Raw genomic sequence first — 26,231 nt, 5'->3', positions numbered from 1 at the left:
CGGGGCGTACACTTGTGACACGGGCTGGTCTTGATCTCTGGTGTCACGAGAAACTCATTTAATTCGTCTGCAAGTTAAAGAAAATCCAAAAAACTAAAATAAATGATTCCTTGCTCGCACAGGCGATTAATCATTATTTTACCAACCTTCGGTCGAGAGATATTGGAATTAAGCAAGACAATGTAATTTCCTCTATCTGGTCATCATTTATTCATTTTGTTTTCATTTGTACACAGATTTTAGCACATCACGATACATATGCAATTTTTTATGTTGTGTTAAGATTTGAGAAGTTATTTACTCGATTTGGTATACCAGGAGGATCTGTGTCTTTTTCTCTTTCAATTGGCTTCAAATAAAGTATGTCTTTCTTCCCAAAGTCACAGCAATGAAAGCCAGTTTCAAAACCTTTCATCAAAATAATAGTCGATTGAGTACGAATTTCGTTACTCCCTTAAAAAAGACAATTTTTTATTAACGTTTAGTGATTATTTGATACATGTAGCCTTACATTGTTGGAACCCACTCAGATATATTTATTGTAAACTTAATATCAAATGCACTTATCCCTAACCATAAAACAACAGAAAACACTTAAACATGCTATTCCACGTGGGGTGTTGGGCAAAAGGGTGTAATATCGAGGGTGTAATTTTCGGTAAATCGTTTCCGGAGGGTGTAAATGAAAAATGATAAATAAAAAACCAAGAATTTGTTTGATTTCTTTTCTCTTGTTTCTTTTTACCTTTTTTGATTAGCTTAAACTGTGCTTGAGGCGGAAGATATTTCCATTAAAGGCATAAAAACTCAAATAATTGAACAACTGCTCCTCTAGTTAAAAAAAGGGTTTTTTTTATTTATTATTTTTTTTTGTAAGATGGATTCACAGTTGTTTTTTTAATTACAAAGGATCTTTGTTACTTGGGCTTTATTGTCAATTATTATTTTTGTGCCATCTGAAAGATTATTAATGCGTACAAGACATTGCTTTCCTTCAATTACCTTGTTGCTTACAATCCAGAAAAGCGACTCACTGTAGGATGATAAGTAAACCCTTCCTTATATCCCATACATGATACTTTCCGACATGGTAAGAGTATGAGGGAAGCAAGTCCCATTTTTCTCTATCACATGCCCTCTTGCTTTTTCAATGAAAAGGGAACCGGGAAAATCTACGGGGCTTACAGAATTTTGGGGGTCATGGTGCCAAGGCACCTTTCCCCACCTGGCACTTCTCTACATACATGCCTTATCTCTCACAACAATGTGTTCATAATCAAACACGTTGATAAACTCCTGGTCTAAATCATCTTGCCTGGCGAATGGGGGGGGGAAAGGGTTTACAGAAATCCAAGTACAGAATTTGCTCGATTTAAGGGTATTTTCTATTTAACGGTGAGATTTCCGAAATTTTTAATCATCCTTCATTGAGCGGCTTTTGTAACACGATATATAGTTTTTTGCAAAAGGTGTACTTTTACCATGACTATTCAAGCACTTGTTCAATAAACAACATCCTTAAAGATAAACACTACTATCATAATGTTATTATCTGTTTGTTATCCATTTTATTAACTACATTTTAACCATAGATATACACGTATGGTGTGGTAGATATGTACATCGCCAAGCTCACTGGTTCATTTCTAAGGTATGTGTTGTAATCAGAAGAGCATCACTTCAAAATTACGGTGAAGGTCAACAACGATTCTCATGTCCGTGACGGATCAGGTCAATTTTTGACTATTATGTATCTTGGACAGGGAAATCTTATACATTCACCGTCTCTGTCACGGATGCGGGCAATTTTTGACCATTCCGTGTGTTTGACGTTACATCAGTTTTCCGCTCTTATTTGAAAGATTTTTTTTTTTTTTTTCAATTTACTCTTCTTTCCACAATTCTTTTGTTTATATATATTCTGTAAATAATAAAATATAGCGTACCCTGTTATTAATTAAAGCTTTCCCGTTGTAAACTATTGTGTGTGGTCTCTTGGCATCTGATAAGATGAGTCACTGCTATTTTGTCGGTGTTCACACCCTAAAATAAATCAGGTTGTGTAAATATACAATATCGCAAATATCAATCAAAAAACATATTGATCGCAGCTGAAAATCTCAGCTTTTTTTCCCAAAAACGGAGCGAGCAGGAATATTCCTTTCAGTCTAAGCTATTTTTGTGCGACGCACAACAATTACACGATTAAACAAATAAACACTGCTCCAATATTTTAAAAATTGTAAAAATAAAATATTGTTGAGAGTATAAAAATGCCGAAAAAGAGATAATTTATTAAAATGATAACGAGGTCATAAAATGCTTGTGCTAACAGAATTTGATAAACGTATCTCGGCGAACACCGGCAAAGACAAAACAGATTTGCGTTTAAAGGCATTTGATAATCAAGCGCAAGCTATATATACAAAAGACATATCAGTTTTTTGCTTAATATTTTAACTAAATAATGGCAACGATGATAAGTAAAACAATTTAAAGAAAGCAGCGACAATTCTTACGTTCCTGAATTCAAAAGAGATTCAAGTGTCGAATACATTCTACTAGAATTGCTTGAGACACTCAAATAGAAAATTAGAATATGATTGTGCTTTATATCTGTGATAATTTGAGTATAAAAGGGTAATAAAATAAAAGATAAAAATAAACAAGTAAAGAAATGAGACTCTTTAATCCTTTATTATAAGTTGGAGAGTTTGTCATGATAAAAATAGAGGTCCTTTTATATTAAATTATTACTTCAATTAATTTCTGCGTAGATCGAATAAACATTTCCAGAGACTGGGAATTGTTGGATTTGAAATATAAATCAGTAACGACATGAAACATAGCTTATAAATTATAGTTATGTAAGCCTATGGTTGTATGTCCGGAATTTCCAGCAGAGAAATCATTTATCCATTTAGCAATATGTGCGATGATTGGATTACTTGATTACTCATCGTAGGTGCTAGAAGGAACCGCAGTAAATCAGCCAACCGGGGTCCAATGTAGGGTATGATTTCCAGTTAGAGGATTATGAGAACTGGTACTGTGTCTGTTATAATATATGAAGTATATTATAACTCAAGACAGATTAAATAGTAATTGTATTCGATTTATTTAGGCGTCAAATACGACAATATCTTCTTTATTTAAAGTTGCCGAAAAATACAACTAAAAGTAAACTAATACTATCATATAATAATTGATCTTCTTTTTTCGCTCGGTCCACCACAATTATGAGTTCCAAAGAATTAGCTATTTTGCAGCAAAGAATTATGCAATTAGACCAATTGATAGCACAAGCCCAACAGGCACAATCTTCAACAGGGCCACAGCCACCACCAACGCAACAAATGGCTGAAGATAGAATGGACGAATAGCAGGGCGTATTACATTCTCTTGAAATAGGACCCTCATACCCGTGGAATCGATCACCGTTATTATATACAACTATGCGGGATGCGGAACGTTCCTTAATCGATAAATAACTAGGCATCGAGTCCTTTCAATATCAGCCACCAGAATCTATGCCTAGTGCTGCGCGTAGAATGAACAAATATCAGGCCGAACATGATATGTCGTTGAAGCGTTTGCAGTACTTTATTTCTGGGGGTTTTTGTCCGCTGGATGTATTAGGTCTAGAGCTTAGTCTCGAAAATTAAAATCAAAACGTTCAGCGATACATAGAAATGCTTACTAATTGTAGATCCCTTTTAATAAATGTACCAGCAAATGTAAACGATCTCGGTAACAAAATTGCTTTTCAATCTATAAATTTCTCATTTACAGCAAATGCAAGCATTACAAATTATACTATGTCTCCAAGAAGTTTGAAATAAACATACTACATCCTCTCAAGCAATAAAATCAGTTAGTAATATGCGTAATAAAAGGCGAATATTTAGCAATAACAACAACAACAACAATATCAACAACTACCACAGCAGTTTTTTCGGCCAGCTCCGTCCTCACAACAGGGCGGTTTTTTTCAACAACAACAACAACAACAACAACAACAACGAAAATAACAACAACAACGCCATGTGGAACAACACAAACAGCACCAGACCAAGGGAAGCTCCAACACCAACCCTTTTATCAGGAATCAACAGTAAAGGATATCGAGCAGCGAGTAGGAAGTTGTCTCTGCCAGTTTTTACCGAGTGGACCACACTTTCAACAGACAAATGGCTGCTGAAAATCGTCAAACTCGGACTGAAATTCAATTTATTTTCCCATTTCCTCGACGCCAAAATCCCACGCCAATTATCCCGTACAATCAGCAACAAGAACAATTAATAAGCCGGAATAGAAAATACCCTTAAATCGAACACCCTTAAATCGAGCGACTACTGTATTCAAATCGATCTGTGTAGGAACAATCTTGAAGTAATAATTGAATATAAAAAGGACCTCTAGTTTTATCATGACAAACTATCCGACATATAATAAAGGATCACAGCGTCTCATTTGTTTACTTGCTTTATTTTCCAATTTACATTTCCCTTTTTATTCCTCAATTATCACAGGATCATAGCGCCTCATTTGTGTACTTGCTTTATTTTCCAATTTACATTTCCCTTTTTATTCCTCAATTATCACAGGATCATCATTGCCAGCTCCGCAGAACAAGCAGCACAGCGAATACAATTGATAATACAGAAACTAGCGTCATTTGAATGGATATTCAAATTCAACAACTCCAGTCTAACGCCCCAGCAGTCAATAGAGCATCTAGGCTTTGTATTGAATACAAACGCAATGACAGCCCAATTGCCAGGAAAGACGTTGAGAGATCTTCGACGCAGCATACAGCAAGTATTAAACAATCCCTTGCAATCGGCTCGTACAATTCACAGTTTGATAATGAAGATACAAGCAGCCATATTTGCACTGGTACCAGCTCGTCTGTACACTCAGCATTTGATAAAAATGAGGGGCCAGAGTGTATGTGGTGTTTTGGGATAATAAAAATTCAGACAGAAAGGAAATAAAACAAAAGTAGGAATATTTTGAGACTGTTGATATGTTTTATTTAGTTAAAAGAGAATTAGGGATTATCAAGGTCAAAGAATAAAGGATATATATAAGATGTCTGAATTTAAATTATAAAATTATTGCATAATGGAAGTACGCTATTTTGGTGCAGTGTCTTCTTGCCCTATTTTAGTTAAAGACGTGTAGAGACTAAAGAAGTGTATTTTCTTTATCAAGTATGGATGCTGAGATATTTATATTTTAGTGTAGAATGTATGATGTAAGTGTATCTGATGTTATTTTTATGATGATGATTTTATTGGAAGTAAGCCAGATCATCACAGTGTAAACTCATGGAGAGATTGGGACAAGATACAGGTAATTCTAAAGGAATGCATCAAGGAGTTACGTTGGTGGAAAAACAATCTACATCCATGGAGTGGGAAAAGTATACTACCGCAAACACCACAGCAGACCATATACGTAGATGCCAGCAACAAAGGTTGGGTATGCGGCATAAAACTAGCAAATCGGCAGAGCAGAACTGCATTTGGACATTGACGTAGGAGAAAGCCAGCATGTGGATCAACTGGAGGGAGTTGAAAGCGGCGTTTCTTGCGTTACAAACATTCCCGCAATTGAACAACATGAGGATTCTGATACGAACAGACAATACAACATCGATGGCTTACATGAACAAGCAAGGGTACGAGGTCATAACCATTAATGAAATTAGCAAAAAGCCTGTGGAAGTGGTGTCTACAACGAAGAATTACAATACAGTCCACTCATGTGCAAGGAGTGAGGAACACAGTAACAGACCACAAGTCACTGCGCCCATACCTCAAGAACAATTGGATGATACAGCCCAAAATATTCCAAGAGTTACAACATTATCTGGGAGAAAACGACGTAGACCTATTTGCCGACAGAAACACCAACAGCTTTCAAAGTACGTATAATGGCTACCAGATCCGGGAAGCGTTACCAACGACGCGTTTACCATTCCGTGGAGCCAACTTTACCGACCGTATTTGAATCCATCTCGGAATCTAATCAACAGGTGTCTTCAGAAGTTGGTACAAGAGCAGGTACGTCAAGTAGCAATGGTTAAGCTTTGGTGACCAACAGAAGTCTGGTTTCCAACAATTCAGGCGCTCAGTATCGGTCCACCACTCCTACTGGACCAAGCGGGGGTTCACCTGCCAACACCAACAGCAACATGGTTGATGAACAACAAAAACCGGGAACTCACCGTATGGAGCGTATCAGCTACAAGGAAAGGCTTACAAACTGGAGCGAAAATGCCCAAAAAATACTGATTAGTAGCCGTTTAGAAGACAATGCCACCAATTGGTCATACAAAAATAGTCAATTTCAATTTATGGACTGGGCTAGGAATCACAGAGTCGAAGCTGATAAGCTTAATCATGAAGATTTTATTAGTTTCTTAAGTGATATGCTGTCAGGAGCGGGGCGGGGCAAGAGCAGAACAGAATGATTATTAAGGTGAGGACAAGACAAAAAGAGATTATATATGTATTAGTATTAACATATATATAAGAAGGAATGAAGGTAGAGAAAGGTTTATTCAGAAAAGCAGGAAAAATAGATAAGATCTTGAATACAGAAATAAGAATAAATAAACATGCTGTTATTTATATTAATTGACAGATCGGGTAAACAAGGGTTCGGGGATCAGATTTACAGAGACAGATTATTAGTCATATTGAATTTGGGACATCTTTGGGGTAGCGGGCATAGATACAGATAATTTCGAGGATAGATGCAGAGGATAACATGGGCTGATATTATTAATGATATACAAGGGAGTTCAAAGGCAGAGTTACAAAGGAAATGGATGTTAAATGGGTTTTACAAGGAAAAGGGATAACGGAGATACATTGTTTGGAACAGAGACGTTAAACAGGATACAATAGTGATGTTTGACAGTGACATGTGTGACAGGAGACAGAGAACAGGGAATAGGTGGAACAGCGACAATGGGCTAGTTGGGTTTTAATAATGGTCTGAGACATTTTGCATGATAATATGCAACTGAAACCTAAGCAGTTCATGACATATGTACGCTGGTAGATCATACGCTGCTACAAATATATCGTTGGCTACTTTACAAAACAAGTTAGCATTCCTATTGGAGACGACGCGTTTTCTCCGGCCTTCAGACTTATATGGAATCCTGTGGTTCTCAATGGTTTTTTCGAATAATGATTTGTTGTTGTCATTTGAGGTATAAAGACCAAAAGAAAAAAGGGGCCGGTGCTTAATCATCTTGTCATTTTCTGTCAAGGCTCATATGAATTCAAATCCTTGTCCCATCAAAACATTAAAAATATTTTGGGAAAAAAGACCATCTTGCGAAGCAACTGTTGTGTTTTGAGGTAAGTAAAATTATAAGGCAGTATATAAGTAATTTGAGACTGTTTATAAGATTGTCTTTATTATGAAATAAAATGAACAAGTATTTATATAAAAAAGACTATCTGCTGTACCACTATCTTTAGTGTATCTTTGAAGTTGTTATAATTTTCCCAGTGTGTATCCTGTTACCTTTAACTGCCTATTTTGTAAATATGTTACACTTGGAATTACTGTCATCTTAGACACATTGTACTTCCATATCTTTAGTAAGCCTTTGTCACTGTGTTCTTGTAACCTTGGTGATATGATAGTACTAACTATCTATATTGGGTAATTGATTCCTTAATCATTCTTAATGTATTGATGTCATAGATATAGGTTTATTTAATGTAGCAACAATATAGCAGATCACCACAGCAGCGTCGCTGCTCATCAATTTAATTCAACCAGACCGGCCTATCATGATGCGAACAATTCAAGCATGGATGTCAAGACCTCTCCACGAGTCTATGAAAGAAAAACGGGTGTCGGTACAATCGGTTGCTTCTTCTCTGGCGTTACAATCTGGTATTCCAAAAGAGGATAGAGTAACTATGGGTAACTGGGAGTAGTCATCAACGTCTGAGAACCACAACAGGCCGGGACATCTTTCTGAATTTGATTTCACCAACACTCTTTAGATGATAAGGATATCGAGATGGAATTGAATGAGAACATGTTTATAGATGCTTCTGATTATTTTATAAATTCTCTGGATTAGAACATTCATATTTTTGATTTCCTATTTGAGTGTCTAAAGAAAATCTAGTAGAATTCATTCGACACTTGAATTGTATATTTAGACATGGTAATTAATCAAGGGGTAGTTTGATTTAGAAAAAAAAGAAAATAATAAACAAAAGAATTCTTTTAAAACTCTTTATTATCAAAGTTAATATAAGTATGATCTATTCATAATTTGAAAAAATTTCAAGGGCATTAATAATAAATAATTGTGTGATAAGGATAGCTATCATATTGGTTAAGAACACTATCTGCAGATATTGATTATTAGTCACTATGGCGGAAAATTTGTTGACGATTCCAACAAATTTGTTGACAAAATCAACAAGTGCTACTGCCAAATAGTTATTTGAGAAATAGCTGCGTCGATTTCTATATCAACAAAATTGTTGGATGTAACTTTGTCGCTTTTGCAAACAACTTTGTTGATTTTCCAAACAAGTCTTGTTGAACTATTTAACAACTTTATTGATCTTACAAACAATTCTTGTTGAACCTTTCAACAACTTTGCTTAATTCATAAACAATACTTGTTGGAAGGTCCAACAACTTTGTTACTGTTTCAAACCAATGTTGTTGCGCTTTTTCATATTTTCATTTGTAGAACGGTATAAAACACATGATAAATTATTAAACATATTTTATTATCGTATATACAATGGCTATTGTGAAGCAGAAATATCTATAATGATAATAAGGAAAAGAGTCTTTTTCAACATTCATTCTTATAGACGGCATAACCATAAATAGGGCACTAATACACATTTAATAAAGTTTACAGTCTTTCGCACCCGACATCGAACGAAACATAAAACCAAGAAAAAATGCTTCATATGAACGAATTGATCCTCTAAAAAACAAAATTAGAAACACAAAGAAGCGATTTAGAGTAATCTCAACCTTACTTTTACCGTACATCATAAAACATGCTTACCGTTGGTCCTAAAAAATTATAAGCAGATATGTGATCAATTAATAAAAAAATATAAAAGTTCAAAAGACCTACCATAACATCTTTAAATAAAGAGTGTTCTAATTTAGAAAAATAATTGAGGTGGTCAACATGAGTCTTTTGATTTAGGAAGTATATAAGAAAACTTACAGCTCTAAAGAAGTATAGTAGCAGCCTACATAAAGAGAAAAGCTACTCCTAGACTACCTGAATGAGAAGCGTTCTTATTAATGTAGATAACAAAAACCCAAAACAGCACGCTTCAAATTAGAAGTTGAGTACCTTACATAGAAGCAAAGAGCGTTAGAAACACGTTGGGGTTATTAAAAAAAGGTCCCATTGAAGCTAAAAACCAAACCAGCATCGTTAATAGACACACATATTACACTGGGAAATAAACTTACCATATATTCTTAGTATTTTTTTTAAGTGAGTTTAAGAAGAAAGAAAGGAAGAGAATGTAAAAAATAAATATTGGGCTTACGCCAGTTTTATTTGGTTTTGTGACCTAAAATCCGACTTGTATCTACACACCCAGAGGATTTTTTTGCAGGTTTATTTGTAAACATCGGTGATTGATTTCGAACCATTTTGGGAATGGGGGGAATTGAGCTGGGGGGTCTTTGGGGGTGCTCTTTGGGGGTCTATTGGGGGTCCATTGGGGGTCCATTGGGGGTCTTCATTGGGGGTCAAAAAACGTTATAAAAGCGATTACGTAGCATCAAAATAATAAAATTTTATTGGATAAAAATGTATATAAATAATCATAAAAAAACGGTTGCTTTGGATGGGGATGTCCAGTCGTAACGCGATAAAAGCAAATACCAAAAAAAGAGGAAGATACTATTGTAAAAAAGCATGTTAGAGAACCTAAAGGTAGTATTGGTATTATCCTAAACACGCGTACCTTGTAATTTCAAGAGAGGGAGAAACAGAGAGAAAAATACACTGAAAAAATTATTTTAGAAAGAAAAACGTTATGAATAAGATGGAAATATCATACCTTACTAGAATTCAGAACGCCAAGAGTGAAAAGCAGCTTTAAGCCAGATATGATATGTTAATAAATGCACAGAAAATAAAACTTAACAAAAACGCGTGTATATTACCTAGCTGTCACCCACCGTACACAAGGTAGTACTTGTATTCCATTTCCTGTTGATTAATGAACTGTTAATGAGGTTCTTATTATATGTGTATTAATTACCTTAAGACGATGGCTTCTTAAAAACAAAATACAAGTTAATTGTATTTTTAATTAAAAAAGGGAGAAAGAAGAGAGAAAGGAGAAAAAAAAAAGAAAAAAAGTGATTTAAAAGCATCAGCATTTTGTTACACTGCATGAGACCAAATCTATAAATGAAGGCAGTGAAAGTTTTTTGCCAAACTTCATAATTTTTATTATACTCACAACGCGAAGCAATGTCTGTTAACATATTCTCTATTCACAATAATGATACTTTTTGCACTATTTGTAAAAAAGATTTCACGACCAATAGTAACCTTAACCGCCATCAAAAAATCGTCCATGAGCGTGCAAGTAATCCACATGTTGAGTAAGAATTAATATGAAATCACAAATACATATACTTATTAAAATACCATTGATAGTACTCCTACAAACGATAACCGTCATCCAGTAGATGAAATCGCTGATGACAATGATTTGTTTGACAGCTTGGATGAAGATGACAATGATAACCTTGCCTACCCGTTTGAATCTGATGATGAATCTCTTTCCGAGTCCGGCGATGATGAAATCGAGAGATCTAATACCTATCAAAGTACATCCATTTTTAGCTCTAATCCTTTTTATCCTTTTAAAAATGAAATGGAAATGAAAGTCCTGATGTTCTTCAAGGGGTCGCAAGATAGATTTTCAAACAGAATAGTAAAAAAAACTATGCATTTGGTGCGCCAATTAATTGTTATATCACACCAAGAAAGGGATTTGATTCAAAGAAGACCAGATGGTTTCGATCCTCTTAGTAGCGTACCTAAGGATGACCGGATTTGCAAAAGCCATGATCTCAAAAGAAAATTCCCTCGCCTTGAGGTTGACAAAGCCATCATTCCAAAAGGAGACAATCGGTCAGTCCAATTGTTCTATATCAAACCATCAAGTCATTTACGATTGATCATGGCTAATACCCAAAAGGTCAATCTTCTCCAATCTTTGCCCGACTTCACTCCAAACCAGCGGTACCATCCAAATCAAGGACGTAAATGGAAAGATAATTTTCACTTTCAATCACCCATGATAACCAAAGAGATGTCAAACAATCGTGATGATCTATGGATTGGCGACGTTGTTCGAACCTCTGGTGGTCAGCAACAAATGTACATCATTGCCAAATTCTTCATTGCAAATGGCCAACTCTTTGTCAATGCTTTCCCCATGGAGTTTCTCGAAAACTTTCAAATCGCGGCTTTTAATTCCGAAAGGGTGAACGTTCCAGTGTCTAGCATTCTCTTGGTCATGTCTATAACAGAGCTCCTAGAGCAATGTTATCAAAAATTACTGTCCAAGTTTATTCGTGACGATGGTGAGATTGCATTCACGCCCTTCAACCAATTGTTACGTCCACACCATACCATGATTGTTGAAAGTCTTGCGATCCGTAAACGAGTACCATACATCACCGCAAATCAACAGATGTCAGTTCGCATAGTACCTATTTCTTTGTTTTCAGACGATACCAGTGGAAATAGATCAAAAAAGTGGAATTGTTTTGACAGCTGGATCATGAGCGTTGATGCTTTTCCTTTGTTCGAAAGCAACAAATACGAGAACCGCTTCTTTTTGTGCACTAACAACCATAAAGTAACTGCAATGGAAATGATAAAACCATTGACTGAAGATTTGCTGCAATTAGAAAAAGGCGTGGTAATGTATGACTCCAAACGTCAAGAAAATGTGTTTGTGATTGCACCTGTCCTTTTCTTTTGAGGAGACAATGTTCGTCAAGCTGAACTTGCAATGAATAAGGGCTCAAGAGCCAACCACCCTTGCCGATTTTGCTACTGGCAATCTGATCCAGCTAAGCCATTGACAACCGGGAAGCAACCCATCGCATTAGATTATACTGCCGAAACATACGCCGCTGCACCAAGAACGTCAAAAGATTTCAACGATTTTATAAATCCTGAAAAAACAGACCGTGATACTCCAGTCTTTCTTCCGAACAGAGGACGTGTAACAAATCAAGGGGTTATAAAAGATCCCGCGCAATCCACCAACTGGAGTGATCTTGGATTCAAAATAACAGGTGCCGAGGAGTTGTTGAAATTGAAGGCTGTGGACTTGTCCCAGGATCTGCCTGTTGAAATTTTGCACACTTTACTGCTTGGAATGACGAAGTATTGCTTCAAGATTGCGCATGACTATTTTTTAAACGATCACCAGCTGAAAGAGCTTACAGAGTTGTTTAGAAACTATAATTCAAAGGCGTTACATCGTAATCTGACTTCTTCTTTAACAGCTTATCGTTCTTACCTTGGCAGAGATTTTAAAATTCTCGTACAGCTTTTTCCATCGATTCTCCAAAAGGCAAAGCTTCAAGATCCAACAATTTTTGCTGACAATCAAGGTTCCTTTTCATCAGTCTACCATTGCTTCGATCAGCTGTCGCTACTCGCTTCTTTGGTTTATATGGAAAAGATCGACAATTTTTATTTTTATCAAGAAATGCTAAATCATACTGTGTCAGAAACTATCGCTTCAATGAACGCTCTCCACCATACCACAATAACGAGAAGAAGGTCAGCAAATGGAGGAACCGCGGCTATCTCAATGATGAAGTTCTCGTCTCTCTGTAGTAGGTTGAAGTCTCATCTGCTGGTTCATATCTCCCAAGATACTGAACGTTTCGCTGGTGGTCCACACACTGAAACTGAAAGGGGCGAACAGCAGCATAAATTCATGCGAGAACTATTATGCCATACCAACCGTCAAAATGGTGGCAGAGATGTTGCTATCCGATTTGCAGAGGAGTGTATGCTTCGTCATATTAGTCAAGGTGGTTTGTTCAAGAAAGACCCTTCTTCTTCTGTTTATGAGACATGCGGCAGTAGTGTAATCCAATCTTATGATTCGACATTATACGAAAGCGAACTTGAGTTGCTGGACAACAATAATAGCAAAATAAAACTGGTCTTAGGGCTCACCGGCTTGTTCTATAACGTTAGAAGCTCCAAGTCAAGCGGTTTAACTCTTGGTAGGGTAGCTTTCAAAGAAGGTCAAAACTTCATAATCGAGGCGTACGATTTTGTTCTTCGAAACGCCATTCCACAAGATCAAGACATGTGTATTTACGAAAGTTGCCTTTTAGATCTTGCTGGCAATGTTGTAACTCGTAGATTCCCTAACGATGATTTTACTATTGCTGGTCATGAACAAAATCGTGTCGTTTTCGTGCTGGACATGTCGCAACCTCCTTTGCTTGACTCGCCGCATAATAATAATTCTTCACTTTTGAGTATCAACAAGTCAAAATTCGGTAGTTTTTGGTGGCTCCTCAACACACGTTGTAGTTTGGAAAAAATCGTAAGATTGCCATACATTTAATATATTTTTTTTACACATCAAACGAAATAAAACAGTGTTTTTTTTTTTTTTTTTTGCTAAGTCCATTTGAAAAGCCGTTCACGTCAGACAAAATAATTTGGGGGTGGTGGGGATGCTTGGGGGAGTGAACACAATCACAATGATGCACAAATATGCCTTAATGAGGAGCCTTGGGGGGACGCCATGCATCTTTTTTTTTTCGAAAAAAAAAACCTCCAATGGTTTTCATTTATTTTAAGGATTATCATTATTCCGCGTGTAACTAAACCTAGAAAGGCAATGGCTGCTCTGGGTGTGTAGTTTATCAGATAGACAACTTATCTCTGCTTTACAACGGTACTACTGCAGAACATATTCCTGTTCCCACAAGCTTGTCAACACAAGTAATGGTGTAGTCAATGGTGCTTTCAGACCTGGTTTGATGATATTGTGTATATCTCCTCTTTTTAAAAGATCATGTCAACGAGCCCAGAAGCGCTAATAACTATGTTTTGTTTGCTGCATCCCACCTAAAGTAAAATTAGTTGTTTATAGTCATTATTTAGTTGTACAGAAAATTTTATTGAACCTTTATAGCCATTACTACAATTCGACGAGTCTAATTTATGTCGATTCCAACACCTTCTTTTTTGAGACAACATTTGATGGCGTGAATGATTTTCTTATCTTAATTGATGTGGCTGAATTACGTGGCGTGGTAGATTACAACAGGCTCATACCAAAGGTGATCTTACGTCGCCTCGGTCAACATAAGAATGTTGTTTGTCGCTTCAAAGATATCGTTTGTAACGTAGGCCTTTTCCCATACACCATGGCTGAAAATTATTGCAAAGTCATATAGCATCAGATTTTCAGGGAATTGCTATACTCAAAAATGGGGGAATGCGAGTAACCTTTAAGAAATATAGAAAAGATAATAAAAATAAACATGGACGAAATGACGTAAATGAATCTCAAAAGTCTGGTTGAAAATAGAAAAATCGTGACACCAGAATCGATAAACAAATCTGCAATCAACACTTGTTGAATAATTTATTAAAATTGTTGGCCAGCAACAAGTCATTTTTATAAAAAAAAATTGTCCACAACTTTGTTGACAGAATAAACAACAGTTGTTGATTCTGTCAACAAAGTTGTTTACAACAAACAACAATTCCGCCATAGTGAGTGTTATGTCAAAGGTAGTAGATCTGATTGATAGAGCTGATCTGGTTCCACCATACACTATTTTCATAAATTTTTTGGCACACTCTAGGAAAAAAATTGCTCACTTTTTTTTCAATTTCCGCCCACTTTTTTATTTTATTTTTTGCTCACCTCACAAATTATTTTTTGCTCGCTTTTTGAAAAACAAATCGCTCACTTTAACTTTTACATTTCGCACAAATTCCAAAAATAAATATAACCAATGGACTTTCGTATTTTTCATGAAGATGGATATAGAAACGCTTTAGATGAGCATGGAAATGAACCGGTTGAAATGGAAGTAGAAGTGAACGGTTACCGACTCGCTGACACTGTTGACTTCGATAGCCACATCGAATTTAAACTACCTGAAAAGCCCGAGGCCTCAATTAAAACCAATAAGATGGTTTCTACTGCTGCATCAGGTACAGTTTCTTATTACAAGAAACATGAAGACGATGTCAAGGATCATTTTTTCTACCTTGTTTATGAAGAAGGCCTAACGTCAGGTAAAGCAGGAAAGCAGCTAGATATTGCCCGTAGAACCGCCTACAACTGGTTGAAAAAAGACCAAGATTTGATTGTTGAAACGCAGGATGGATTGTAGACCAAAAAAACCGAAAAGAAAGTTGCTAGACCTGCTTTATCGAATGAAGAGCATAAAAAGCAATCGGAAGAAACGTTTATCGATCACCCTTCTGCAACTTTGGATCAGGCAATAGAACGTCTTACCATCCAGTTCAGTGAATTGAAAGTAACCAAGACAACTATTTACAACTTCATGACAGAGAAGTGTGCCTTGTTTTTTAAAAAAGCACACTTTTATTCAAAAGAAAGAAACTCGCCCGTAACCATTGAGAAAAGATTTGACTGGGTTACAAGATGGATTCAAACCGACATGGATTACAATGGTAATTGTGTTTTTATCGACGAGTCCGCCTTTTACATCAATTTGAAGCGAACAATGGCTTAGTCTAAAAAAAGGCACTCGAGCCGAGGTTATCCAACCACTGACACGAGCGAAGACTACGACAATTGTGGGTGCTATATTCCCGTATGGCAGTGTCAATATTAAGATAAGGGTACCATATTTAGCAGCTTCTAAGAAACGAAAGATGGTTGGTGGTAGTAAAATGCAGAAACGTATTGGTACTGTTACGGGACATTACTTCAATTTTATTGCCAGCACTATCGATGTGATGGATCGTCATGAGGACTTCAAAGGGCACTACATTATCATGGATAATGCGCCCATACTAGTGTTCGGAATGAAGATCGAAACTCTGGAGCGAGCTTCGATCGTGTTCCAGTCGAAGCTCGCTCGGATGCGTTTTTTTGCAGATCGAGCTCGATCGAAGTTTCTTAAGCTCGGCTTGGTTGCGAATACGATAGCTCGAACTCGCTCGCCCTTTTTATTACACAAAGTGCACGTCAAAGTGATGTTAATTACAGAAAATTATGATAATAAAATTGTTATTTTTTGAAATAGAAGTTGGAAAAAGAAAAAGAAAAGTTTTTTTCTCACCAGCCTTAACACCAATTTCGGATAATTAAATCAAACTATTACTGCATCTTTAATTGTAATACATTTGGATTTGTGAACATGAAAGTTTAAATTAATTCTGCTACGTCATGTTACTATGGTTGCTGTAAAAAATTGGCTTAGTTTGGTATAGTGTGCAACACTGTTTCAATTTCTATGGTAAATGTGTTTGTTGGTTGTACAATTAAATAAAAGTCCAAAGCATTTTAATTGGAACTATTAGAGCATAAATAAAAAAAAATGGTAAAGGGAAGAAAAGATTAAAATCAAGGGGAAATGCCATCTGTAGTCTTTCAAGGACCTTAACTTTAAAGTGACTACTATCGACATTTTAGCCGAGCGAGCTTCGAGCGAGCATCGATCAAAGCTCGCTCGAACCCAAAAAAAAGTGGCGCAAGCTCGAGTACAAAAACTCGGTTCGAGCTTCGTTCGAACTGGCGCAAGATCGGTTCAAGCTCGAAAAGTTCGAACACTAGCCCATACATACATCTGATAATATTAGAAAGTTTATCGAAAGTCCTGGGTATGGGTGCGTGTATCTACCACCTTATTCCCCTGAACTAAAACCTATTGAGCAGTTTTGGTCTGTTGTTAAGAGTAAATTGAAACGCGAAAAACTGTTGGAGGCCGAAACTTTGAACACCAGAATCACTGAAGCATGCCAAAATGTCTTGATAAGCGACTTGAAAGGCTTTTGCCGGTATTCTGAGTCCAAGTTCGAAATTTGTTTAAATAAAAATCCCCTCTAAAATAACTCGCACACACTGTGCAAAAAAGATTCCTGGAAGTGAGCAATTGTTTTTTCAAAAAGTGAGCAAAAAATAATTTGTGAAGTGAGCAAAAAATAAATAAAAAAGTGTACGGAAATTGAGCAATTTTTTTCCTAGAGTGTGCAAATAATTTATGAAAATAGTGTATCGGTATCTACTATGGATATTTGTAATCGTGTGACCTAATTTCCTAATCCACTACACTTGTCATTTATTCAAATTGTTTCATCAATTTACCACTGTACCCAAAATTGCTTGATCGTAGTACGGAAAGTTTTGTGGGTCATGTCAATTAGTTTGACAATTTCAAATCTTGAGAAATCAGGAAGCATTGCGAATGCGCAGATTACTACTCGAGAAAAATTGTCAACATGTTTCTCTCTTCAAAACTTATTTTTAAAAGTATCTGAGAGTTTTCAATATTTTTCCAATTGTGAAGGCCATGTGCAAAATGGATGAGATATATACTAAAATTTAAAAAATTGAAACATCCAACATTACCAGTTTTGGATCGGATTTTAACGCTAGTTGATCAAGGGTCAAAGGAATCACTGCATAAATAACGTTTCGTCCAATTCGACAACTTTACCGTCCTACATTGTGGATGTATTAAATCGACAGTACCGAAAAAAAAGTGACAAAGGAATCTTTTTTATTACGTTTAAAGGAACATGTAATTTAGTACGTCGCAACAGAGGAATAGAAATGTTTTAAATAAATATTTATTATTATTATTTTTTTGTTTAGAAGAAGGAGCAGGGACTACGATTCCCGCGAGCGAACTCTCTTCGTATCCGGTTCCTCCGGCTCAACGTCGTTTTGCATTTCTAAAAAATAAAAACCGTATATTTGTTAGCAGAGAGAATAAAGACCATGATTTATAATTTTACTTACCAGCAGCAAAGGGCAACTTCAACTCCGGCTTCTTGTTTTTCTTGGCGCGTGAAAGCCTAGGCCTGGCAATCACGCGAGGGGGGGTCAGAACACCAGAATAATCAACCACAAAAGAAGTGGTTTCTCCAGAAGGAGACGATGCTCGAAGGCAAGGAGAGGAAACGGGATATACCCGGGGAGATGTGGTGGGGGAAGGAGAGGGAGTTTTTCGCTTGCCACCCAAAACATCATCCTCCAAAGGGGGAAGACGGGACAGAGCGGACGGAAGAGGAACCAACTCCGGGGAAGCAAACGCCCCGCGGAAGAAAGGAGAAGGAAGGGGAGAAAGCAAACCTTCATCGCCCACACCAGACACGGAAGCACCACCAACAACCGAGGTAAAAGCGTTATCCCCAGAAGGGAAAGAAACCGCTTCATCAGCGTTATCCCTAGCAAGGGAAGAAACCGCTGGATCTGCGTTATCCCTAAGAAGGGAAGAAACCGCAGAGAAAGCGTTATCCCCACAAGGGGAAGAAACCGCTTCTTCAGCGTTATCCCTAAAAAGGGAAGAAACCGCTGGGACAGCGTTATCCCTAAGAAGGGAAGAAACCGCTGGATCTGCGTTATCCCCATAAGGAGAAGAAACCGCAGAGAAAGCGTTATCCCCAGAAGGGGAAGAAACCGCTTCTTCAGCGTTATCCCTATGAAGGGAAGAAACCGCTGGATCTGCGTTATCCCTAAGAAGGGAAGAAACCGCAGAGAAAGCGTTATCCCCATAAGGGGAAGAAACCGCTTCTTCAGCGTTATCCCTATGAAGGGAAGAAACCGCTGGATCTGCGTTATCCCTAAGAAGGGAAGAAACAGCAGAGAAAGCGTTATCCCCATAAGGGGAAGAAACCGCTTCTTCAGCGTTATCCCTATGAAGGGAAGAAACCGCTGGATCTACGTTATCCCCATAAGGGGAAGAAACCGCAGAGAAAGCGTTATCCCCATAAGGGGAAGAAACCGCTTCTTCAGCGTTATCCCTATGAAGGGAAGAAACCGCTGGATCTGCGTTATCCCTAAGAAGGGAAGAAACCGCAGAGAAAGCGTTATCCCCACAAGGGGAAGAAACCGCTTCTTCAGCGTTATCCCTATGAAGGGAAGAAACCGCTGGATCTACGTTATCCCCAAAAGGGGAAGAAACCGCAGAGGAAACAAGAACAGGTGCGTATTCTTGTACCCATGCCTGGACTATAGCTTCGCAAGCGAAAGCAAAGGCAGGAACATGGGATTTGGGCTGGTAAGGTTGAAGGGGTGGAGGCACAAACCCAGGAGAAAGGCAAGGCAAACCGACAACACAAACGCAATCGAGGCTGTAACAGCCGAACCCTGATTTTTGCAAGGGCGAAAGAGAAGCCAAAGCAAAAGGTTGGTTGCTAACCTCACGAAGAGGGAGAGAACCGGCAGAGGGAAGAGAAACGGGAACAGCGGAAGAAGCACAAACGCGAGAAGACGAAGGCTCAGCTGCAAGACGTCTAATGTCAGCGATGAGGGCATCATCATCACCCCAACGGACACAGACATTGTCATAATTGACACGTCTTTTTCTCACACCACGCCAAAGAGACACAAAGTCACTGCTTATCTTCTCCCGAAGGAAAAAGAAAGCAAACTTGGTCAAGCACCAAAAAAACCACAGCAACAGGAAGGCAAGATCAGTCAATCCGCGGAAAAACCTATACATTAACGACATTAGAATAGTGTTTATGATCTTAATCATTCTTTTTTTTATACTTACTCGTCAAAAAAACTGATTAGGAGCATCTTACAATGTTTGCAGTTTTAAAGAAAGAAAAAAAGAGAAACGGAAAAAAAAAAATTTTATAAAAAAAAACCGACTGCGCCAGGGAGAATGATGACGTCTGGATTTCTTTAGCCAATAACGGAATTTCAATTTTTTTTTAAATCTGATGACTTCATAAATACATTGACGGACAGAACAAGGGAAACTATAGAGGAATGTACTCCATTAGTAGCCATTTATTTAACGGATTCCAAAACATTTCTATTTCTACACTGTGGTATTAGACCTTTGTTTTTTTCTAACAAGGGATGAGATGTAGCTAAAAAAAGTGCTGATTTTTAAAAATCAATTATTCACCCGTCTTTTTTTCCAAAATTGCTTTGCATGCTTAACAAAATGAAAGTTGATAATGTTAGAAACTCGTTACCACTTAATTTATTGGACGAAAAAATTAATAATTAACTATAACAAGTATGATGGTCAACAAGACAAAACTATAGATATATAAAATTAAAAAGTTCTGAGAGAATTTTTATCGTCTTATTGGGTCTTGATGTAGTACTCTGGTGATAATAAATAAATGACATGCTTTTTTATTTAGCCCTGCTATACTGAGTATATAAATATTAATTTGATGGATCAACCGTAGTAGAAACATCAAATGAAAATGATAATATTTATGCTCAATATCTGTTGTATTTGACGCCTAATTCCACGAATACAATTACTCTTATCTTGCCACTCAATTATAATACATATAACCTATGTATTATAAGTACCATATTGCGAATACATTCCTATTGTTACGACACAGTACCAGCTCCCTCGTATGTCAAACTGAGATCAGATTTTATAATCGTTCCTGGATTGGTCGAGTAGCTGCCGAATCTTCTAGTTTCTGATAAATTTATTTTGGTAATCCCATCAAGGATCCTGTCATTGAATGGATAAACTATAATGCTCTAGAAGTGCCGGATATGGGTCAACTAGCTCCTTGTATATAACAATAAGCTATGTTTCATATGTAACTGATTTTTAAATCTAATTCTACCATTTCCCACTTTGCGGGTAAATAGTCAATTCGATCTGCGCAGGAAAAATCATGAAGTAATAATTGAATATAAAAAGGCTCTCTATTTTTATCATGACAAACTCTCGAACTTATAATAAAGGATTATAGAGTCTCATTTCTTTACTTGCTTTATTTTTTCAATTACATTTCCCTTTTTATTCTCAATTATCACAGTATCTATTAATATTCTATAGCACGAACCTAATCAATGTTTTGTACCTCCGAGAATAAGTATTTACTCGTCACAAGATTTTGCGCTGTGTACAGAATTCAGCGATAGGATTGAAAAAAGCAGGGTCATATGTGATTCATGGTTGACATTTATACTAACATTTATCCTTTCTAGGATGTGATAATTAAATTTCTTATTGTATTCATGATATCATTAAAAGAAATAGTAATTGTGGTGGTGGTATTTTTAAATAATGAAATTCTTTCGGAAGTGTCGTGTTTTAAAGTAAAGTAAAATTATAGAAAGACTATAGGAGTAGTTTGAGACTGTTTATGAGATGTCTTTAATAATAAAGGAAATATACGAGTGTTAATATGAAAAAATGTCTGCTGTGTTCATATAGCTAGTGCAATCTTGAAGTTATCATTGCTTAACCAAAAATTTATACGATTATTACATAGTCACTAATTTAGTCTAATTCTAATAAATGTTAAGTCTTCTTAACTCTCTTTGATTTAAACTAAATTTTAAGTATTTCTCAGACGTACTAAATTAGACTTGTGATGTAATATCCTTATAGTTCTTACTATGATATTTATTGTTAAGCTTATATCAGAAACGGTATTGTGGTGATCTGCTATATTGTTGCTACATTAAATAAATAAGACTTATCTAAAAAATTTGTAGTGGGAAACCTTCCCGGGAAACCGGCCTGTAGGTATCCCAGCTAAAATAAATTCAAGTTCAGATTTCCCCAAATAACGCTCAATGATTGGACGTGTTTTAAAAAGTGCTTATGTGTGTACCTGCATTAACGTCAAACATGTGTGAATAATTTGGGTTCTGGAAGCTCTTAATCTACTACTTGCAATTAGGATACATCTTAAGGTTACTATAAATCATGTACATAAGCTAACTTTTTCATAAGTCTTTTACTGTTGTGATTTATGAAAGACTTAATCGAATTTTCTATAAAGAAAGTGCTAGAAGTTCACGGATGTATAATTACAAATTGCGTTTAAAATCATAATTTGTATAAAAACGAATGAATTAAAATGTTTCATTCATCTTTATTAATTTAAAACATCTCAAAAATGGATAATAACACTCAATCAACATCTCGCACTGTCCACTCTGCTCGTGTCCAAACTGAATTAGAAATGAGACAATCATTGGAAAAAACAAATCAATCACAACTTAATTCACGTCCTGAGAATACAAAGAGAGCATATGAACCCAAGATTGAAGAATATCGTAGATGGTGTGATTCAAAGTTTGCTCATGAATCATTGGAATTACGTTACATTGTCAATGGAGAAAAGGCGCACTTCTTTTTAGATGATGCTGTAAGTATTCTATTTTTATAAAAAAAATTCCATTTGCTAATAATTTGACCGCATACTTAGGTGGCTGGAAGATCAAACCGTAGTAAGAGAAAGAAGGCCAACGATGGAGAGGAATCTCCTGCTCGTGTAATTAGATTTGCTACTTTAAGTCAATATGGTGCCGCTATAGTTCATCTGTGGGAACGCCAACGCCAGATGAAAATCAACTCAAACACTCATCCTAGAGAAACCTTTGCCCCATTACTTGAGAGAGTTAGAAGAGAAGAAGAAGAAGTAAAGAAAGCGAATTTTGAGGATAGAGGAGTTGGTACTATTATGGATGGTTATACAACCACTGACCAAATAGCGGATATCACAGCGTACTACTTCGAGCAAAAGACCGTTAAGGATTTACGTAATGGTCTATCTTTTTTGTTGTCCCATTTTTGTCTGTTAAGAGGTGAATCGGCCCGTAAGGCAGAGCTTCCAGATTTACAATTAGTCAACATCGAGAATGAAGGATCTGGTGCATGCCCTGCTATGGTTTTGGTGATGAGACAAGGAAAAACTAACAAGTACGGAAGACTGGAAATTGGAGCTTGCTTAAGAAATGCAAGAGTTGAAATCTGCCCATTCATGATGCTTGGTGTTTATTTTTTTTCCAGATTCCACATGGAAGGTGAACCATTTCCCAATTTCGACCACTCAAAAAATTGGTTTAATGTGAAGATTTTGAAGCATGTTCAAGATCCTACCCAAGAATGGACTTACCACAGTCATCTAGGCGCAATTGATAAGGCATTCAAGGCGTGCAATATTACATCTTCAAAAAAGACGCATGTTAACCGTGGTGCTGCTGCAAGAATGGCAGATTTACAAGGTGTCGATGAATCTGACATTCGTCGAATGGGTCGTTGGAATAATTCATCTATGAATGGTGCATATTTGACAGGTCTTCCTAGAGGTATCATGCGTAGCTTGGCTGGTTTTCCTCAACAAGGTACTTTTTTTCTTCCCCGCAACACCACCATTCCATCCGAAAACTTGCAAGCAAAATTGTTTCCAGAGGCAAGTGTGTGGTTAAGTAAAATTCACGAAGGCCATGCTGAGCAAACCGTATCTGCCGAAGGTTTTTTGAAGTTATTGTTAACGATCAGAATCACGTTTTTGCAAGACTCTGTCTTTATGCAGCAAAAATTTCCTAGTCATCCTATCTGGAAGCATGATTTGTTTCAAGATGAAGAGTACCTCTCATTTAAAAGGTAAAAAAAAAAAAAAAAGCATTTAATTAATCCTTGTTACTAATTTCAACTTTGAAGACAATTGTTAGCATCTTCCCAAGCAGAAGAAAACCAAGAGAGTATCATGTTGCAGCGTGTAATTCCTTTGGTTGAACGCAAGTTGGCTAATATCGAAGACAGTACCAGAAGCGCATACGAGGCCCTCGCTCAACAAATATCATCAGTCTTAGAAAAAATATCAGATATCTCCACTGGAAGAGCCCCACTCCAAATAAACATTGAGTGGCCACAAGGAGAAAGGGACTGCCAGCCATTGATTCGTACCACAGCTGTAACAACACAGCAAATTACAGCCGAACCAACTTGCAATTCCCCAGCCGAACGTAGTAATTCCAGACCCCTTTCAAATTCATTCAGATTGAGTACCGGTGTACACACTGTCACAGATCTGTATAGGGAATGGAAAGAAGGTCTGGGTGGTAATCACTCTGTAGAGTTTATGAACGCCAATCACCCTGGTTGGTATTCATCGCAAAAAAGCTTTTACATGCGTAGAAGAAAAATCATCAAGGCTTGTGAAGAATACGCTGCTTCTGAAGGATGGACCGTTGAAGATGCTATTAGAAGAGCGGAAACTCTTCGCATTAGAAACAAAAAATCATTAGACTACCTATCCAAAAATAGCGACCTAATTTTCTCCATGATTTAATAAAATTATTCTTTCTACAAATTAAAATTTTCCACTTTAAAATGTATAAATTGAGGCTATATAAACTTGTTTCTAGAAATTTGATATTCGCAATGCATGTTGATCAAGTATTCGTTGCTTTTATAAAAAGCTGTTATTTTATTACATAATTGATTTATTTTTTATAAGTGTAGGTTTCCCGACCTTCAAATAACTCCAGTTATTGTAGGCTGGGGCTCAATAACTCCAGTTATTTGGCGGTGGGAAATAAAAATTGAGGTTTCCTTTTGGTTTCCTCAGGTTTCCCGACCAGAAGATAAATCCATATCTATGACATCAATACATTAAGAATGATTAAGGAATCAATTACCCAATATAGATAGTTAGTACTATCATATCACAAGGTTACAAGAACACAGTGACTAAAGCTTACTAAAGATATGGAAGTACAATGTGTCTAAGATGACAGTAATTCCAAGTGTAGCATATTTACAAAATAGGCAGTTAAAGGTAACAGGATACACACTGGGAAAATTATAACAACTTCAAAGATACACTAAAGATAGTGGTACAGCAGATAGTCTTTTTTATATAAATACTTGTTCATTTTATTTCATAATAAAGACAATCTTATAAACAGTCTCAAATTACTTATATACTGCCTTATAATTTTACTTACCTCAAAACACAACAGGTATCAGCATGGATAAAACTTTGTTAGCTCTAATATGACTATAGCTTTGTTAGGTCACCACAGGCAGAACTGTTTTGTTATTAATTGTTAAATTACTTTCACAGTACACTGGAAATTGATGTTGCATCTTTCGCCTTAGATTGTCGATAGCTAGGTACTTTGGAGAGGCATGGAACTATAATGAATTGTCAAGATACGTTAGTGCATCAAAAACATGCCAATAATGTCATTTAATAATAGGTGCCATAATATGTAACAAAGCTAGACACACACCCGACAAATAACCAAAGTTTAAAACGTATGTTATGCAAATCGTTCACCGCATGAAAATAGCAGAGAATGTGATGCTTAAGATATTAAAATATATAAAACAGAATAAAAAAGAAGTAATAAGAAATGAGTCTCTATTAATCCTTTATAAAAGTTATGGAGAGAAAGTCATCGCAAAAGGGAGGACGGTTTTTATATAAAACATCTGCGAGTTTGGATCTGTTAAGGAGTAAGCAGTGGCTTGTTTCTATCTTCTGAAACATGACAATTAGAATTACATGGTCGTAAGTCTAACAAGACTTTCTTATATTGATTGGCTCAAATTATTAATTAAAAATTCTCAATAGCTGATACATAAGTAACAGATTAATGAGAATCAAAACCAAACAATAATAATATAATTCCCATATATAATCCGTAAGAGCATCCCCAGCAGTGGCGCTTAAAATCCATTTTTCGGTTATATAAGCGCAAAATAGTAGTTTTTTCACCCCCAGCAATGGGCTTTAAGTTGTTTTATCTAACCAAAATTTAAAAAAAACTTTAAAATTTCGCTAAAGTAACAGATTTTTTAATGTCAAAAAAAAAAAATTTCGTCGTTGACAATGAAAAAATTACCCCTTTTTAAAAAAATTAACTCAAAGAATTGAACAATATGTACGACTCTGACAACGACCAAGGTAACTTGGACATGATTCTTGGCAACATCAATGTTGACGATGAACAGTTGGTCAAGGACGATGGCAGCACCAACGTCATGGACTACTCATGTGACAATGAATGCGATGAGAGTGATGTCGCGGAGCAAAGCGAAGCTCTTTCCATTGCGCCTAAGCAGCGTCATGCCTGGACGACTACTCAAGACGTCCAGATGTGTAAATCTTGTGTGGCCGTCTCGGAAAGACCTATCGAAGGAAATTCGATTAAATCATCTGTTTTTTGGTAGTG

General features: G+C 36.5%; 6 protein-coding genes across 6 annotated transcripts; 4 read left to right on the top strand and 2 right to left on the bottom strand.

Annotated features, from left to right (window-relative positions):
• Positions 1-4,764: 4,764 nt before the first annotated feature.
• Positions 4,765-4,971, top strand: EV154DRAFT_424860 (uncharacterized protein; the record flags this gene model as incomplete). The annotated part of the gene is made up of 1 exon (XM_051596213.1): positions 4,765-4,971. One exon carries the CDS (start codon positions 4,765-4,767, stop codon positions 4,969-4,971), a length of 207 nt encoding a protein of 68 aa, XP_051455307.1.
• Positions 4,972-5,558: 587 nt separating this feature from the next.
• Positions 5,559-6,591, top strand: EV154DRAFT_592922 (uncharacterized protein; the record flags this gene model as incomplete). Its single annotated transcript, XM_051606935.1, has 3 exons — positions 5,559-5,932; positions 5,953-6,071; positions 6,135-6,591. The coding sequence occupies 3 exons, from the start codon at positions 5,559-5,561 to the stop codon at positions 6,479-6,481; spliced, it is 840 nt and encodes a 279-aa protein (XP_051455306.1). The 3' UTR covers positions 6,482-6,591.
• A 472-nt stretch (positions 6,592-7,063) lies between these two features.
• Positions 7,064-7,973, top strand: EV154DRAFT_483659 (uncharacterized protein; the record flags this gene model as incomplete). The annotated part of the gene is made up of 4 exons (XM_051598593.1): positions 7,064-7,231; positions 7,506-7,568; positions 7,605-7,628; positions 7,767-7,973. The coding sequence occupies 4 exons, from the start codon at positions 7,064-7,066 to the stop codon at positions 7,971-7,973; spliced, it is 462 nt and encodes a 153-aa protein (XP_051455305.1).
• Positions 7,974-8,619: 646 nt separating this feature from the next.
• Positions 8,620-9,068, bottom strand: EV154DRAFT_516269 (uncharacterized protein; the record flags this gene model as incomplete). Its single annotated transcript, XM_051602355.1, has 3 exons — positions 8,620-8,694; positions 8,782-8,899; positions 8,942-9,068. Coding segments are annotated over 3 exons (320 nt in total), but the record flags the coding sequence as incomplete, so codon positions are not given.
• A 1,974-nt stretch (positions 9,069-11,042) lies between these two features.
• EV154DRAFT_516261 (uncharacterized protein) lies at positions 11,043-13,664 on the top strand (the record flags this gene model as incomplete). Its single annotated transcript, XM_051602354.1, has 3 exons — positions 11,043-12,003; positions 12,049-12,547; positions 13,172-13,664. Coding segments are annotated over 3 exons (1,953 nt in total), but the record flags the coding sequence as incomplete, so codon positions are not given.
• Positions 13,665-17,924: 4,260 nt separating this feature from the next.
• Positions 17,925-19,841, bottom strand: EV154DRAFT_483656 (uncharacterized protein; the record flags this gene model as incomplete). Its single annotated transcript, XM_051598592.1, has 3 exons — positions 17,925-17,989; positions 18,057-19,753; positions 19,816-19,841. The coding sequence occupies 3 exons, from the start codon at positions 19,839-19,841 to the stop codon at positions 17,925-17,927; spliced, it is 1,788 nt and encodes a 595-aa protein (XP_051455302.1).
• Between the last annotated feature and the right edge of the window lie 6,390 nt (positions 19,842-26,231).

The sequence above is a fragment of the Mucor mucedo genome, assembly GCF_025094135.1.
Source record: "Mucor mucedo strain NRRL 3635 chromosome Unknown EV154scaffold_78, whole genome shotgun sequence".
In the NCBI taxonomy this organism is placed as follows: domain Eukaryota; kingdom Fungi; phylum Mucoromycota; class Mucoromycetes; order Mucorales; family Mucoraceae; genus Mucor; species Mucor mucedo.
Note: the sequence above shows the minus strand (reverse complement) of the source record. Positions and strands in the feature narration are given on the sequence as shown.